The sequence below is a fragment of the Opisthocomus hoazin genome, chromosome 5 (assembly GCF_030867145.1).
Source record: "Opisthocomus hoazin isolate bOpiHoa1 chromosome 5, bOpiHoa1.hap1, whole genome shotgun sequence".
Classification (NCBI taxonomy): Eukaryota; Metazoa; Chordata; class Aves; order Opisthocomiformes; family Opisthocomidae; genus Opisthocomus; species Opisthocomus hoazin.
This window is the reverse complement of record NC_134418.1, coordinates 58,555,387-58,573,206: the sequence shown is the minus strand read 5'-3', so window position 1 is coordinate 58,573,206 and position 17,820 is coordinate 58,555,387. Positions and strand designations below refer to the sequence as shown.

The window sequence follows — 17,820 nt, the reverse complement described above, 5'->3', positions numbered from 1 at the left end:
CGTTTCCTGACAAAGATTTAGTCAGAAAGAAGAATTAATCAAAACACCGGTGACAGACTTGAGCAACAGTAAATTTCTGCATAAAGCAATTATTGCAGAAAGTTAGAGGACAGGGACAAGAAGTACAATAATGATGGAAGTGGCAAGAATACTATAGACACTGAATATTACGCTATGATGCAAGGATGTTGATTACAAGTGAAGTGACCAGCAAAAATATTTTTAAACACTTAGCACATTAACTTTTATTGTTAAAACAAACCTTCTTACACAAAACATACAAAAAAAGTCTCAGTGCAGATAAGCAGGCTAGTAAGATAGCCCGTCTTGCAGCCCTGATTGTCCAGTTTATTTTCCATTCACTAGAGTAGCAGAAAAGCATCAAGTCCATTGCTTACTACTAAAAAAATCCAATACACAACTTCAGACAGGAACTAGAAGTATATTGAAAGATGATGCAAACTGCAGTTACTCTTGGCACCGTAATTGGTTGAGCTGCAGAAATACTGTAAGGAGTTTAAGAGGAACCCTCGACTGTGTGCCCTATAAACAGAAAATGGCTAACTTCAGTTACGATGTCCAGATAGAGAGGTTAAAATTGTGGTGAAAATGCAGTTTTCTGCAGACTTAGAGAAAGCATAGTATAAAACCCCATATGCTGAGAAACAAAAAGCATAGTTCTTTCCAACTCAACAGCACTCTGAACAAATATCGACCACCCAGAAGTGGACTTGTTTAGGAATGACAGAAAAGTTTAAGACTGAGAGGTTTCACAGTAGATTAGTTTGTGATCCATTCCTTTTTCCATTTTGTTCTTCAATACATTGGCTTTTCTTTCTTTGCCATCCAAAAAACCCCACCAAAGTGGAACATCATCAGATCAGCAGGTTGTGGACAACATGACTGCTTTTCCATTTTTGCTCTTGTATTCCAGGTTTTCCAGCTGTGGGAAAAGTAGCAACTCCAAGATTTGGAGGGATTTGCACACCACTGGAGCTCCAGATTCCGGCTGCAGCCACTGCAAAGGCAGCTATAAAAAAATAGAGCACCTTATTGGGTGGTACACTCAGGGGTTTTCTCTTTCTCTGAAGTTCCACACCGGTGCTTGAGATGTTCTCCTGTGGGCTCTATTCCTGTAAGTCGTGTATCTATACAGAAGACAAGAACATTAAAGTAACACTTAAACTCTCCCAGTTAGACAAGCAGTACGAATACAGCAATTTAATCTTGACTAGTGTTTTAAATGTCACCTATCCAAGCTTGCCTCTGAGAAGCTTTGTGTTGTGAGGAAGTCTGTACTATTACCAAGCTGGCCATCACAAGAAACAGCAATGAGTCATACTCTTTCAGAAGTCTGCCATTAATACCCTGAAAACCTGCTTAACTCTTTAACATGTCTGCTGGGGCCTTCTGAGAGTTTTTAGAAGCAAGTGTAACGAGGGCAGTAGCATTAATATGCTAGCATAGAGATCACTAGAAAACTTCCCCAAAAGGCACCAGACCAGATATAAGAAATACTGAGTAGGGCTGAGGAACAGAAGTCATCAAAACAGCTATTACTGCAGCTGGAGCCAGGCGGACAGACAGATTGAATGTCAAAGACTAAAGTCTTAATAAGGAAATTCAGAACAAAGTTAACCAGCAGTTAGCTTTGAATAGTTTCGCCAGAAGTTCATGCTTAACCAATGTAAAGTTAGAAAGCAAAACATTTCAGAGCATCAGCTATGTAATAATGATATCCTGCTAATTCACTTTTTAAAGTCAGTCCTCAACACTTCCACTGCAGCAAAAGTCTGTATAACCTTCAGGGGTGAAGGACTCCTTTAAGTATTTAGGTTCTGTAAAGCATATATAAGCTTCACAGCTCCAGCTGGTCAGCCCTTCAACAGTCAGTTGACTCACCAAGAAAACTGTGTTATCGTGCAAGTTTCAGGTCTGCATACAGAAAGTACAGAGCATTTACCCTCAAGTCAGACCACCCCTTATATTTGCCTCTCCAAATCTTTATAGGACAACACCAGTGCATTACGTACCTGTTAGTGTACCCAAGCTGGAATTATCAAAGAAATTTGTTGGACAAGTCAGTGGTCGAGGCTTTGATATATCCTGAGCCACAGCCTCCTGAGAAATAGGTTCCTTGGAGGGTGAAGGCGTTTGCTCTTTAAGGGAATATGACACTGTCTTCCTTGGAGACCTTGGTACTGTCTCTTGAGTGGTTTCTCTTGAGGATCGTTCTTTCCATTTTAGTGCTCTTTCTTTCCATTTTCTAAGTTCCTCTTTCAGTTGAAGCTCATTACTGAAAAGAAAAAACAACACCCCAGTATTTAATTACGAAAAATTTAAAGCAGTGCCTTTAAATAAGAAAAAAATCCTGACAGCAGACAGTTCCTGTATCTTCAGATGACATACAACAGACACAGCAATGCAAGACCATATCTGTGTATCTTGCTTTGAGGCACAACTTTATTTTTTAAGCTAAAATTCCTTCTAACATACAAGTATATTTAAATATATCTTCTAGTCTTTACAAGATTCTTATGGAAGCAAGCAATTTAAAGTTCAAAAGCTGTAAAGATATAAACAATAAATCATTAGCTTTAAATAAGTTTTTGATGTGGAAGAATCTAGAATGTCTAAAATTAAAAATAGTTACTCACTTCTATAGGTCTCCCAGAGAGAAATGCTAATGACATGCATAATTAAATAAAACAAATGATTTGACACGTTGCTGATCAGCTTTACACTTACCTTAGTAGAAGGTCATTTTGTTTCTTCAGGTGCAAGTTCTCTTTCTGCAGCTTAGCTTGTTCAGATTTTAGAACAAGTATTTGTGTGCTCTGCACAATACCACTGCCACCACCACAAGTCAGAGGTATTTGGGATTGCTGAGGAGCTTCTTTTTCCAGCACCACTAGAAAACAGTTTCATATGGATGCACGCATTATTTGGACAATGCTTAAAGCCAAGTCAATATATTTTTTAGCCTATTGCTTCCTATGGTCTTACATGCAAAACCTCACTAGGTTCCAAGTACCTTTACAACAGCTATTCTTTTTTATACACAAACACACCTCCCAGTATTCACACTGCCAGGGAGATATTAAGAAACATAAAAGATTCTTCACTGAGCCATTTAGAGTTAAAATAGTTATAGTTTCAGGTATGTCATAATTATGATTAGAACTAGCTATTCGTATGTGAAGTCAGCCAAGGAAAAAAATGGCAACATAAGCTGCTACAGCTGCAGCTTACACAAGTGCAAACACAAAGAACTGCTGTGATTCTAATGCAGCATATGTGCAGCTAACATTTTACTTTCCATTTCATCTTCCAAAGCCCCCAATCCTCCTCCCACCCTTTGAGGTAAAAGGCCTGCATCTCAATCTGGACTTTAACCATATAACCTTAAAACGGAATGTTTAACATGAAAGAGTCCCTTAGATTTATCTTGAATTTACCAGTAACATCTTGCTCTTGCTGTGCTCTTCTAAGTTCTTCTTTTAGCTTTCTTAACTGTTGTTCTTGGTGTTCTGCAAGAGCTTTATAATTAGCAAGTCTATATTGGGCAGGAAGAGAGGAAGAAAAAAAAATTCTCAGTTTACTAGTTATTACAGTTGCAGGAGAGCTAGTTTGATTTCCAAATGAGCTATAAAACATACCCAAGTTATACAGGTAAAACTATATAAACCTGGCTGTCAGTTAGATTTCAGGTAAAATGCAGAAAACCAAAAGTTGGACTAGAATTAATCTCTGTATCTCTTCTCTCCAGTGGACTAAAGAGTGCTTTCAATTACTGCTTTCCCCTCACCTTTTTTTTTACCAGAGTAGTTATTTCACTTATGGCTGAACATGGGTTGGATGGGAAATTTTGGTGGGTGTATAGGGAAGGAGTTTTGTAATCAGCTTGAGATGTATATGGTTTTTACTTTCTCTGGAATCTAGCTACAAAAAAACGTAGGACACCTAAAGCTGAATGCTCACTTCTTATTCTGTGAAAAAAATATACAGAAAAGTAGAAGCTAAGAACTAAGTAGTTGAGAATTGTAACAAGGTAAAATTTGAACTTACTTCATATCAAAATAGTTAGATTGTTTCATTCTTTCCATATCATATTTTACCAATTGTGTTTTGAGATGATCAATTTCTTCTTTGTACAGCTCAGCACCTTTATCTAATTTTGCCTGAAAATAAAATGAAAGATTTAGTATGAAGAATGGCTTGTTGCTTAGCAATGACTTCAAGGGTTGCTTACTTTATATCTTTACTATGATGTGCTGGATTTTTCAGGACAAGACGGGGAGCAGAAGTTATTTTGGAGTAGGAATGCCCACGCTACCTACTAGCACTATAGCATTAGCTGGTATCCAAACTCTGGTGTATTACATGCAATTGTATTTTAGCAAGTTTTGCTGACTTGTTTGCAGATATAAGTCTGAGAATTTTGAACTAGTACGCAAATATATTACACAGAAAACAGCTCATGCTTCAGTTTCAAAATTTAAAAAAATTTTTTAGAATATTTCAGAAATGCATGATGTACAAGCAATAAATTTAGTTTCTAATATCAGGTATTCATTTTGGCTCTGAAGGCTACATTGGCAGAATGTGAAACTGCATGCTAAACAGGCGAGTAGAGTGTTTTACTCCAAGAATGCCATACAGAACAATAGACTGACTTTAGCGAGCTATGTTTCATCTACAGCTGTTCTCAAGCACACGCTCTCCCTCTCTCCGAGATCAGCAGGGAATGAGAAAAGTATTTCGCTCATACCTGGAGACTCTGATTCTCTGTTAAGGCAGTGCTGAGGCACTTCTCTGTCTCATTCAGTTTAGCTTGCAGTTGGGTGAGCTCACTTGTCGCTGTTTTTACTCTTATCTGTGCTTGTAACTTGTATATACAGTCATCTTTCTCTTTGACATTTTTTCCTACTTCACTTATTACATTTTCTAACTTCTGAATTTTTACTTCCATGGCCTATTGAGATACATCAACCAGTTATGAGTAGTTGTGCCAAGAGATATAACAGTAACAACACATGGTCATATTCTTAAGAAAAAACAAACAAAAACTCAAACCACACAAGAAATCCAACATTATAGGCTTTATGGCAACTTTTGGTGTCTACCTCATAGTTCTGTGTCACTTTTTAGTACTCTGGAACATTTAAGTCTAAGAAAGAAAAAGTGCTTTGAACAGGGGTAACTGCAACATAAAAAAATAGGACAGAGAAAAAGAGTCCTCAATTCTTGAGGTTAAAGACAGAATTCTTCTCCAGCTTCATAGTGAATGTGCCACATAATTAAAGGGAGCATCAGGCATATCACACAAACTCAATACTTCAAAAACAAATGGGAACATTTCACATGGATTTCTAAACTGACATCTATTTGTGTACATAAAACAGGTAGTTAAAATAATCACATTACAGGCAATAGCTCAAACTTTCACTCTGGGAATAAAAAAGCTACAAAAATAAAGTGCACTCTGGGCCAGCGTATTGTGTGGCACAGATTTACAGTTGCCATCAATCCTTATTTTCTTTTCAGTTTGAAGTATTCTCATTTAGAAGACAAGCATCAAAGAAATTTTCCTTAGAAACAAATATTGGTACCTTTATATCCTGTTCTGCACCCTTTAATTTGTTATGAAGCTTGTAGTTTTCCTCTTCTAATGCAAGACTGGCAGAGCCACCAGGGGCCAGTTGTTCTTTAAGAGTGTTTAGTTCCTGAAGCAACTCTTCACTTTTCTCTTTTTTCTGTTTCAATTCAACATCAGCATTTTTACAGTAATTGGCAGTTTTGGCATCCAGCTCTGAAGAAAGTTGAAGGAGTATCTGAAAATAAGTAGTGTCATAAAAATAAATGTTAAATATTTTTTGAATCAGTTAGAAATAAAAGTTAAAAAACAGAAAATATCTTGGCCTATATTAATTTCACATTATTGTTTCAGCATGCTATTTGAAGATGCTTGCTATCAGAAGTGGAATCACTAACCCTCAAAAGTTTGGTTTCATTTCCAAGAGAAGCGTAGGCAGAAAGGGGCACAAGAGAAGATTGCAAATTTACCAATATTTCTGCATTGACTCCAACGAGCACTAACATTACAGAAATTAAACAACTATATTGGAAGGATTTCTTGAATGTCAGTAATAAAAAAAGAACAATTATTCGCAGAAGTTTTGGCTAGAATGTATCCACTGACTAAAGTAACTGAAACCATTTGAGAGAAGACATACACATTGGACTGTTCTAGGAAGTCATACACTTACCATGCCAGATAAATAAAAACTTCATACTTGTGAGGAAATGACAACATTATACTAGATTTTTTTTTTGTTTGGTAAAAGCTTTGATCCACATAATGTGTCTGTCAGGGAGTTCTTCCAAAAAGCCTGCCAACATTGGGAAAACCTGAAGAAGCAAAGACTGGCTATTGACTTTACAGAAGAAACTTTTTAAAATAGGCTAAACTTAACAAGACAGGGCTGAGTCACAACACTGGGGGAAGGAGGGTGATGAGCTCTTCTACTTCAGATCCATACCAGTTGAAGGAATAATAGTACGAACAGATCAGGAACTTCCAGGATACACTTGTTAGGAAGACTGTTTCTAACAATGAATCAGAAGGCTAGTGGATTCCCTCCCACAATCTGTTTTTTGAGAAGTGTTCAATATATTTAATATATTTTTTCAGAGAGATGAAGTCTCATTAAATCCTGTTCATGATGCACTTAACCTTGTAAAACACTTGGTTGTCCACCTCCCCACCCCCCGCCAAGGGAGCAGGAGGTAAAAAGAGAAAGGAAGGCTGAACCACCTCTAGAATAACTTGACTTCCTAAATTCAGAAAAGGTATGAGAATATAAATTACCATTAAGCTTTTAAAATAGCTAAAGCAGATTTGATACAGTTGGCCTGAAGAGAGTAAACAATGTTGTGAGCATAAAGCATGGAGAAATTGATTGGATTGGGCTGCCAAGTTCTGCAAGCAAAGCTATATAACAATCTTGAACCTACGGTTTCCAGAATTCAGTCTAATAAAAATGCAAATAAACAACAGTGGCCCCCACTCCCCCATTTATTGGCTAGAAAGTCTTATACAAAGCAAGTTTCCAAGCTCGGATGCATGAGGAAAGAAGTCTTTAAAAGTCTTCTTTTAAGTATTCCTACATCTTACAGTTAAGTATGAATATGGTAAGCACTGATAATAATGAATAATCTTTAAATAGCCTTTTTGTGTTTTGTTTTCAATCAGATTAGAGGCATTTACAGAGTGCTTACACAGAATACATTTCTGATTAAAGAAGATTTAACTTTACCTTTGCTTTAGGAGTCCAGAAGTTAATGACTTGCAAAAGTCTTTCATTATCTTTCTTTAACTCTTCTTCAAGTTCCTCTGCATCACAGCGAGTTCCTGAACAAGCTTCCCAGAACTGTGTTGTTTCTTTTCTAGCACTTTCTTCCTGCTGCAACTCTGCCTCTATGCTGAGAAGTTCGCTTTCCATTTCTGATACATCTTTGAGAATGTTCTTTAAACAAAGATGGAATTCAAGTTTAAATATTGTTTTGATAACTGCATGTCTAAATAAACATTTTTCTCTTAGCTATCAATATTTGCAGAAAGTTTGCTTTAGCATCCAATTATCACATAAAAGGAATTTCGGTATACTTAAGTTAGACCCTACTGGGGAAAACAAGAAGACAACCTACATTCCTGGAGCAGGTGGGAAGGAGAAAAGGGAAAAAAACCATACATGTTAGTAAAAGTTTCTCATTGTTTTAGAAGCCATCTTGGTATTGAGTAGTATATATTTTACAGGGCAAATGAGTAAATAACCTTCCCACTATTTTATAAACTAATAATTTCACTTTTAGCCACTTTATAAAACAGAATCTTCATATTACAGAATTAGTAGCACTAAAAAATACTAATGTTACCCCCCTCTCCCAAGTGAATGATTAACAGATAAAAGCAATGCCATTAGATTAGCAACACCACATTACCCCATGCCTTGAAATACTCAAGTCTTTCTGCATGAAAATTGTTTCAAATGCTACCTCTGCATCCATGTGCAAATTCTGCAGAACTTCACTGATGTTTAACTCTTCTGAAGATATTTTATTCTGCTTCAAATAAAACTTCCTGAGATATTGAATCTGAGCTCGTAGCTGATCTTGTTTTCTCTTTTCCTCAAGCAATTCTATTTCATACATGTTAACAGTAGTATGATAGTCTCTTTTCTTCGAGCAAACACAACTGAACAGAAACTGTTGTAGAAGCAAAGGATATACCAGTGAGTATGATTTAAAGTGGTACCTGCATCCAGATAGAATTCCATATTTTATCATTCAATCTATTTACTCTCCTAGTCCATAGGTGTCCAGGACAACTAAAACATCAGTAAGAAAATTCAGTTCACACATGCTGTATAGTAATAGCATACAAGACTTTTTGCGGGGTCAGCATTTCTCAAGTAAACTATTTTTTTGTAGACTCCTGAAGAGGGCAAAAAGTCTAAAAGGCTCTAGACAGTGTTCCCTGAATCTAGACTTTGAAAAGTAAAGCTTTATTCTAGTCAAGATCACTACTTAAATCTTAAACATCTGCAACCATAAAGGTTGAAAGGCATCTATGGAAAAAAAGGAAAAAGATCAAAACGCCAAAACCCTAAGTGAAGTTATGAAATAAGGCTCTTTGGAATACTTGTTAAAGTTCTTAGTTAATGGATATTTATAGAAGCAACTGACTCTCAAGATCATATCCAGTATTTTTGTATACTGGACATGAACTTTGCCTTCTCCCTGGCCCTACTCCATCCTCCACAAACAAGAAAAACCCATAACATTTCATGGTAAATAAACAGAGAAAACTTTATGCAGAAATATACTAAACAATATGTTAACAGGAATTTTTTTTTCTGATAAGTGGAATCAGTTTCACCACTGAACTACAAATTGGGGAAGGTCTGCGAGGCTATAGAAGTTATAAAACTACCTGGATAGTTTTGCAGAGTAAACATGCATCTTGCATGTTTCTTTCCCCCACGCTAAAATATGTACTGAGGGACCCATAATTTGATCTATGGCGTACAGAAAGAATATTCATTTTCCCAGTTAAAATTGATTAACATTAATGAAATACGTGCAAAGCAGCTGAACTACAGTCAAAAACTAAGGTTAACTTCACTAAATAGTTCCAGTTTTCTAGGATTGTAAAGCATTTACTATTAATTTTCCACAAGATATGCATTCACAAAAATCAAAGTTATAGTATGTAGAATCCTAGCTGTTAATATTGAGAGCTTTTTAAAAAACTCAAAGTGATATGAAGCATCCACATATTCAGCATTCTAAGTTGGTACCTTCAGTTTGTTCAATAAACTCTGAAGATGACGATTTATTTTTTCATTTTCCGTTTGAAGTCTTTTGACTTGTTTACTCTGTTCTGATGAAAGCTGAGTCAGTATCACAGCTATCAGTTCTTTCCGACTATCCAGTTCATTCTTTAGTTTAAGAGACACCCTAGACAGACATTCATATCTCTTCCCCATATTTGGGAATTTCTCAAGAAGCTCCTAAATGCAAGTGAAACAAATTAATTCAGTCACAATGAAGAAAAGTGTGATTAGCTACAAACAGAAGCTTCAAACAAACCAACAGACTCCAGGACTAACCCCTACAGTATGCATTGGTTTTACAACAAAAAAGTTAATGGAACTTAGACTTCAGTTTTGACTTGCCACAGGAATATGACAAAAACACTAAGCCAGGCACAAAAGAAAAGAATTTTAGTTTTCCCAGAAAATCATATTTCATAAGCTCAAATTAGTTTAATAATTTAGACTGCCTAGCTACATTAAGGCCTGTAGATCAGGCCTGAAATGAAATCGTTGCCTGTTCACAAGTTTGCTAGCTGGACTGCCCTCAGGGTGGGCTCCAAAGTTGATCTACTTGGTCCTTTGTTGAAAGAAAGGGATCATGAAATCATTTCTAGCACTCTGCCATAAGAAAGGAGATGTGACCAAGCAGTGAGCAGGCTAAGTGCAATAGGTTTCAGGGCACTCCCAGTAAACTGCAGCTCAAGTATCACATATGAAGCTAGGTTACACATCTTTAAGTATAAAACTTCCTAGGTGAACTGCCTCCATCTTTGTTTTAGTTGAAAAAAGCAGGATTCACCAGCTTAACTCTTCACTCCACTGTAAAAGCATTGGAACTAACATATGCCCCATGTCCAACAGGAAATAAGTACAAGATACTAGAGAAAAATGCACAAGAAACAGGCAGACAAGATCTTAGCTATTACACAAGTAAAAAGGGGAGAGTGCCATTAAAAGGGATCAACTGATGCTGTTTGCTTCCCTCATTATTAGCTCTATACTGCTGACATAGGATAGAAATACAGTGTGAATGGGGAAAGCTATACATAACTGACTTTTGCAATTTGGTCCTTCGCCACTTTTTGTGTTAACTGAAGAAGCACTCGGGGTTTTTCTAGCATGTTTGTAATGACGCCCAAATCTGCTGCACAGATGTACAGACTGCAATATAATGATAGGCTTTAAAGTGTTTCATAGATATTCATAAATCCTGGTTTATTTAGGCTTTGAGTCAGTAGTACTTCTCACATCTGTGAGAAAGTGTACTCAGGACAGTTCATTAACGAAAGCTCAGAGGAATTACAGAAGCTTCCTATTTTGAGGACAGAAGCTATTTGATGAAACTAATTTATTGGAAGCCAACTTATTTTTAATGGGGAGTAATGGAAGGGAGGATTTGGGGGGGTGTTTTGCAAAAAGAAAATGGCAAAGCACTTCTACATGATTAGTTATTTTCATTGGGGTGGCTGGACAGTAATGAAATCAAGTTATATGTCTCAACTGATAAGTTCAATTTAACATTCTTGGAACAGAATGCATGGCCACTGAACAGCAACAGCAAATCAACTGATCCCATGGTTTGCAGTATCTTAGCAAGATATGCAAACAATTTTCTGGATTGTACACGGAAGCAAGATTTATGCTCCAGAAAAAATGGTATCAAGGTTTTACATGCATCTTTAAAATAAGCAGAGAAGTAAATTTACCTTAATTTTCAAGTTTTTCTCCTTCAGGCTATCATCAGCCATCTGCTCTGCATCATCTAGTGGATTCACCTGAATAGACATATCATTCAAGCTTCTCTGCTTCAGTTGGTCTAGAGCACATTCCAGTTTTGCATTTGTTTCAACACACTAAAATAAAAGCAGACATATTCAAGTACCATTGAAGAAAAGAAGTGATTAATAACTTAGGTATACAACTTGCAACACCAACCATCTCAGCATTTTTTTGCAATTCTGTCTTCAGCTGGTCCCGCTCAGAAATGACATCCTGGAGAAGTTTCTGTAACTCATCTTTTTCTTGATTAATTGATGAGATTTGTTCTTTAAGTTGGAAAGAGTGACTACTTCTTTCAGCCAATAACTGGTCTTTTTCACATGATACGCTATTTAGCGTCTCAGTTAACTGTTGAACCTATAATAAAGAGCGTAGGAAAAACAAGAACTATGATTTGGCCCTGGTCTCTACTCCTCTATGAAGTACTCAAATCAGTCGTGTCAAATACAAAGAACTCAATTTCCAATAACTCTAAAGTTCACACTATTAGCAAGAGAAGTTTAAAATAATTTCAGTGTTCTAATCATTCAAACAGAAATTAAAAGGAAGAGGAATAGCATTACACTCTGAGAACTCTACTCTAGTCAGCTTTGGTCTTCAGTAAAGCAAGAGTAAACAAACAAAAAGGCAGTCAACATATCACAGAATCACAGAATGGTAGGGGTTGGAAGGGACCTCTGTGGGTCATTAAGTCCAAACCCCCCTGCCGAAGCAGGGTCACCTACAGCAGGCTGCACAGGACCTCGTCCAGGCGGGTCTTGAATATCTCCAGAGAAGGAGACTCCACAACCTCCCTGGACAGCCTGTTCCAGTGCTCCGTCACCCTCAAAGTAAAGAAGTTCTTCCACATGTTCAGATGGAACTTCCTGTGCTTCAGTTTGTGCCCATTGCCCCTTGTTCTGTCACTAGGCACCACTGAAAAGAGTTTCGCCCCATCCTCCTGACACCCACACTTAAGATATTTATCAGCATATATTACATCCCCTCTCAGCCTTCTCTTCTCCAGGCTAAACAAGTCCAGCTCCCTCAGCCTCTCCTCGTAGGAGAGATGCTCCAGTCCCCTCACCACCCTTGTAGCCCTCTGCTGGACTCTCTCCAGTAGCTCCTCATCTTTCTTGAAGTGGAGAGCCCAGAACTGGACAGAGCACTCCAGATGAGGCCTCACTAGGGCAGTGCAGAGAGGAAGGAGAACCTCCCTTGACCTGCTGGCCACACTCCTCCTAATGCACCCCAGGGTCCCATTAGCCTTCTTGGCAGCCAGGGCACACTGCTGGCTCATGGTCAACTTGTCGTCCACCAGCACTCCCAGGTCCCTCTCCGCAGAGCTGCTCTACAGCACGTCTGCCCCAAGACTGTACTGATGCATGAGGTTGTTACTCCTCAGGTGCAGGACCCTGCACTTGCCCTTGTTGAACCTCATCAGGTTCCTCTCTGCCCAACTCTCCAGCCTGTCCAGGTCACGCTGAATGGCAGCACAGCCTTCTGGTGTATCCACCACTCCTCCCAGTTTGGTGTCGTCAGCAAACTTGCTGAGGGTACATTCTAACTCTTCATCCAGGTCATTGATGAAGAAGTTAAACAAGACTGGGCCCAGTACTGACCCCTGGGGGACACCACTAGTTACCAGCCTCCAACTAGACTCAGCGCCGCTGATGACAACCCTCTGAGTTCTGCCATTCAGCCGGTTCTCAATCCTTCTCACTGTCCATTTATCTAGCCCACGCTTCCTATATGGATATGGCCACGTCACAAGAAAGTGAAAAGAAATAGCAGATTAGCATAAGAGCTGGGCAATGGAATTGTCTTTATATCTGTTCTGATGATTAGAACAGTAACACATTTGCTAATCTGAAGCAATCTTAATTATACTCCTTGATATACAGACAAAGGAAGAGTTTGACAGGTGAAAAGTGAAGAATTGAAAACTGCAGACCGAGTTGGCAAGAGCTAAGTGCAAGACTTTCTACATAACAGATACAGTTTGAAAGTGTGAAAAGCACCATGGACTCCAAACCATCTTGGGTTCATACTGTCTATGCAGTCTGAATAAATACATGTACAGTTATGACTATTATTTTAAGACAGCACACATTGGATAAATCTGTGTCCATTCTAATGTAGTAACCAAGCCAGCTGGTTATGAGGCTGAGACACATTGAGGATGCTACATCTAAACATTACTGAAGAAACTTGTACAAAATCCTCTGCCCATGTTCACGCTTCACCCACAAAACTGATGCACCGAGAATTAAAAATTAAATAGAATTTGTCTTGCGCAAAAGTTTAGCACATCAGTGATAAAATGTCAGAAGACGGAATAGCTACTAAAACAAAAACCTTATTTGTTAGGCTGTCCTCCAAAATCTCTGACCGCCTCTGAACCTTTAACAAATGTTCTTCTCTTTCTTCAGCTTTGATCTTCTCATTGTTGAGTAGTTCCTGTTGCCACTTCAATTCCTTTTCAGTTTCCAGAATCTGGAGTAAAAACAGAGCAACAAGCAAACAATTAAGTTCTGAGATAGCATGTTAATCTACCTCTCACACACCAGAACGTTCAATAGTTCATAGGAGTCAAAATACTTGGCACAAAAAGCCTGCTTTAGTTTGAGTACAAGAAATTTCAAATTTTGTCTTTGAAAGTTTCTCCTTTCACTAAGAAAAGCATGCCAACTAGCATATTGATAAATCCTTAGTAAAGAACTAGACAAAGCATGCTACAAACACATTTGGACATTTTTTCTGCAATCCCTGTTTACACAGCCGAGTAACACACAAAGCAGAGATGTAATTTGAGTATGGTTCCCATCAAGAACTAGCTAAAAATTATTACACACAATTTTACGAGTTGGACAGTGGTCAGAGTGCTGTTAGATTATCTTTGATAATTTACTGTAGAAGAACTAGGATTCCTTTCACTAAACCTCTGAATTTCCAGTGAAGTTGAAATTTTACAGCAACACAATTGATAAAAACTGGTGAAGTGGAAGATATCGGTAGCGAGAGTAAGAGGAGTCTCCTCCCACCACAGATCTGAATTAACTACAGGTATTTGAAGCGATTACTTAATCTCTCAACAAGGACTGCTGCTCAGTGGATACCCCCCAATTCACTTGTCTTCACTGTTGCAAAGATATACCTCATCCAGAAGAGAAATAAAAGTCTCAGAATTTGTCAGCTTTAGTTTCAAAACTTTGGAGCTCAACTACGAAACATACTACTTCATCAAATTCATTAAAAATACCTGTTCAGTGTTTTGGTAATGAAACCCATGTATTTTCTGGCTCCTTTTTATTCCCACATAAAGTAGCCTCATATAACATTTTCAAAAGAATTTGCATACATCTTCAAATACCATTCCACGAAACAAAAGTACAGCATGTCAATATTCTTCAGTCTAGGTATATAACATTAATATTTATAAGAGATTTTTCAAGACAGCTTCAAGAATTAACCTTTTTCCTCTACCAAGCATTTATACTTATTATACTTTAATCAAAGATAAAGCACCTTATCAATGCTCTCCTGTAGGTTAATTTCCAGTTTGTTCTTCTCTGCTTGAATACCTTCCAGCATTTCCTGGAGCTGATCTCTCTCCTGTACTAACACATTACACTGTTTCTCCAGCTGTTGAAGTTTACTGCTTTCACTCTTAGTCTTTTCTTTCAGTTCTCCCAGCAGCTGGTGCCTTTCTTTAGTTACCAAATTTAATTCCTCATTCAACTTGACTACCTATTAAAAATATATTTTTTGAAAAGTATAAAGTCAACACATGACTTTTAGCAAAAACTCCTCTTCTGTTGCTTAATTATATTACCATGACATCATCTATTGGACCAATGCACCAGCACAAATATCACAAGTAAGTACCTGTTATTCTAATGAGTCCTTGAGGGGACATCCTCTAAATTATTTTGAAGAGTTGCTTATTACTGTACTTATTACTGTACTTGCCTTTTCTTTCAGTTTGTTTATTTCTTCATTTAGTTTTTCTTCAGTGTTTTGCAATTTCTCTTCTCCATTTGCTAGCATGTTCTTCTGGATATCAGCTTGCTCTTTCTGACACTTTAGTTCTTCCTGTAGACTTTCCATTTCTGTCAGAATTTTTAAGGACTGCAGAACAAGGTATCACATGGATGTTCACTCAGTATGACTAAGTTTTGCTTATCAGGAGTTAAGAATGATAAGTCAAAGCATTTGAATATCTATGAGAGAACTATTAGAATAATCATTCTTTTACTTCAGAAGAAAATCTCAGTTGTCATTCCCCCATGCCTAGTTTAAGAACTCCGAAGCAAGTCTTTAGAAATAGTCTTTAGCAAGGAGAGGAGAGAAAAAAGTTGAAAGAGAAAAAGAAAGATAATTAGTCAGAAGAGGAAAGGCAAAAATGTTGTGGCGAACAGATTATATAGATGACTTAAAAAAAACCCAAAACAACCCACCATGAAAGATATTCTTTACTTGTGTGGCAATTGCCACCAGTTACACGAACAATTTGTCCAACTGTTTAATATCAAGATGTAAAGCTAAAATTAAAGATTCGATAATCCCAGTTTGCTGACTTTAGTTTTTAAATTAGTCTGTCTACACATACTTAAGAGATCATTGGTCCTACTTGAGGTTTGCTAAAATTCATATGAAAGTTTTTGCTGCTTAAAATAATTTGCAGAGCTTCTCCTAGGAAAAAAACCTCAGACTTCCTTTTAACTTTAGAAATTATCAGCTTGATATTAACTGTACCTAAACATAGAGCTGCACAGTGACCAAAAGGGCAGAAAGAGGGTAGGGGGAAGACAAAAAATAGCAGAGAGTTTCCAAAATCCAGACTGGATTAGTAAACTAAATTTTTAGTACTACTGCTGTGAACAGTGAAGGGAGAGGAAAAGATACTGAATAGCAGAAGGCTTCATGACCAAAATAGAGTGGTACAACCTGCCTTCAGAACAATTATTTAAGAGATTTTATACATACTCTCTCCTTGCTTTCCTGACAGTCAGCCTTCAACTGATCTCTTTCAGCTTTACAAGTCTCTACGATTTGCTGTAGCTCATCTTTTGCCTTATTAAGTGAAGTGATTTTCTCAAGCTGCTGACAGATATGCTCCTTCATTGTTCTTTCAATTTGTTCTTTTTCTGACAGTAGTTTGCCATATTCAGAAGAGACATGAGTTAGGTTTTCAGTTACTTCAGTGAGCTGAAAGAACAAATAAGAACTAGCATTAATACTTCTGATTGACTCTAGAATGGGTAGAAGTAATTTGATAGTTAGTTTGGAAAAAATCCAGTAACATTCTAATTTAATAAATTTTGTTGTCCCAGTAATCAGGTTCTGATTTAAGAAGAGTGTTATTGGATCATATTTCACAAGCACTCTGTATATATGGGTTGTTATAATTGAATTATTGTACACCTCCATTAGTTTACTGCTATAGTAAACAAAGAAAGATATAACAACTTTGCGAAAATTCAATCAAATTTCAGTGCTTCTGTCTCATTGGTAGACAAAAATGAATGTATAAAAACCTACAGTCCACTATAATTCTATAAATGCAACTCCATTGCTGTATCCGCAGCAGATAGGCTTGATTCTAACACACATTAATGTCTTCTAAAAGCCACAATAGCTTCAGACATGAAAATAATAACTAGGTAAGAAATTTATTTATTATGCAGCAAGTTAAAGAATAAGCTAAACTGCCTTCAGTTGCTCAAATATCTTCAGAGTTATATAGCTAAAAGACATATTATTAGAATTTAAAAAAAGTTTTAAGACTTGGAAAAAGCACTGAGGTCAAAGAGCAGTATTGATTCCAAATAATATTCTGCCATTCAGCACTAAGGCACATTTAGTTATAAGTGAGGGCTGTAACTTGCAGGTCAGATAACATTTGATCATCTTTTCACTGTCTCTGTTTCTATGGAATTATTTCGAGAAGCAGAACAGAGGAAAAAAAAAAAAGAATTAAAAGTCTTCCCCTTAAGTTTCATTATGACATTTACTGAACTCTTACATACTGACGTCTGCAGAGGATATGGGTTGGCAATCCTGATAGAAGTTTTAGTTTACTTAACAAAACTGCACCTGACCTTCTGCTGCAGTTCATCAGTTGTTTCCCTCAATGCCTCTTGTGCTTTCAGGAGTTGATTTTCTTTCTCCGAAATACTTCCTTTCAGCTCCACAATAGTCTCCTGATGTTGTCCAAGGGAGTTATGAGCACATCTCAGCTCTTCCTGCATCTCTGAATTCTTTGGACACAACACAGTTAAAGCACATTAAAGCCCAATCAACACTTCCAAAATTTAAGACAGAAGTTTAGTAAAGCTGTTATCCTAAAGGAATAGGACTGTTCTTCTTGCCTTGCTAATTGTCTCCTGTACAGTTTCTCTTAGCCGGTCTCTCTCATTTCGGAGACTCTCCAGTTGCACTTTAAGATCATCATCTCCTCTTTCTGTCAGAGTGCTCACTTCCTGGCAGTTGTGCAGTTTTGGAATAAAATCCATTCTCCCCATTTTTTCACATTCCCTTTGACACTCATTGGCCTTCACTTCCTCCATTTCATGCAGTTTCCTTTGTGCCTGGCTCAGCTCTTCTCTCAGCAGAAATAATTCTTGCTCAATAGATTTTTCTTGAATCTGTAGTATCTGTTTTATACAGAGATAGAAGC

At 37.3% G+C, this 17,820-nt stretch overlaps 1 protein-coding gene across 1 annotated transcript in view; it reads right to left on the bottom strand.

Annotated features, from left to right (window-relative positions):
- Positions 1–237: 237 nt before the first annotated feature.
- Positions 238–17,820, bottom strand: part of CENPE (centromere protein E) — a 38,357-nt gene continuing 20,774 nt past the window's right edge. The window contains exons 27-44 of the mRNA XM_075421430.1: positions 17,513–17,797; positions 17,243–17,401; positions 16,128–16,349; positions 15,111–15,269; positions 14,667–14,888; positions 13,497–13,634; positions 11,316–11,516; positions 11,087–11,233; positions 9,363–9,575; positions 8,059–8,268; positions 7,320–7,529; positions 5,613–5,834; positions 4,772–4,975; positions 4,069–4,181; positions 3,459–3,556; positions 2,749–2,911; positions 2,034–2,296; positions 238–1,148 (exon numbers count right to left, since the gene is read on the bottom strand). Of these exons, the coding sequence (XP_075277545.1) occupies positions 1,051–1,148; positions 2,034–2,296; positions 2,749–2,911; positions 3,459–3,556; positions 4,069–4,181; positions 4,772–4,975; positions 5,613–5,834; positions 7,320–7,529; positions 8,059–8,268; positions 9,363–9,575; positions 11,087–11,233; positions 11,316–11,516; positions 13,497–13,634; positions 14,667–14,888; positions 15,111–15,269; positions 16,128–16,349; positions 17,243–17,401; positions 17,513–17,797 (3,327 nt within the window). The 3' untranslated portion in view covers positions 238–1,050. The remainder of the gene's footprint in view (positions 1,149–2,033; positions 2,297–2,748; positions 2,912–3,458; positions 3,557–4,068; positions 4,182–4,771; positions 4,976–5,612; positions 5,835–7,319; positions 7,530–8,058; positions 8,269–9,362; positions 9,576–11,086; positions 11,234–11,315; positions 11,517–13,496; positions 13,635–14,666; positions 14,889–15,110; positions 15,270–16,127; positions 16,350–17,242; positions 17,402–17,512; positions 17,798–17,820) is intronic.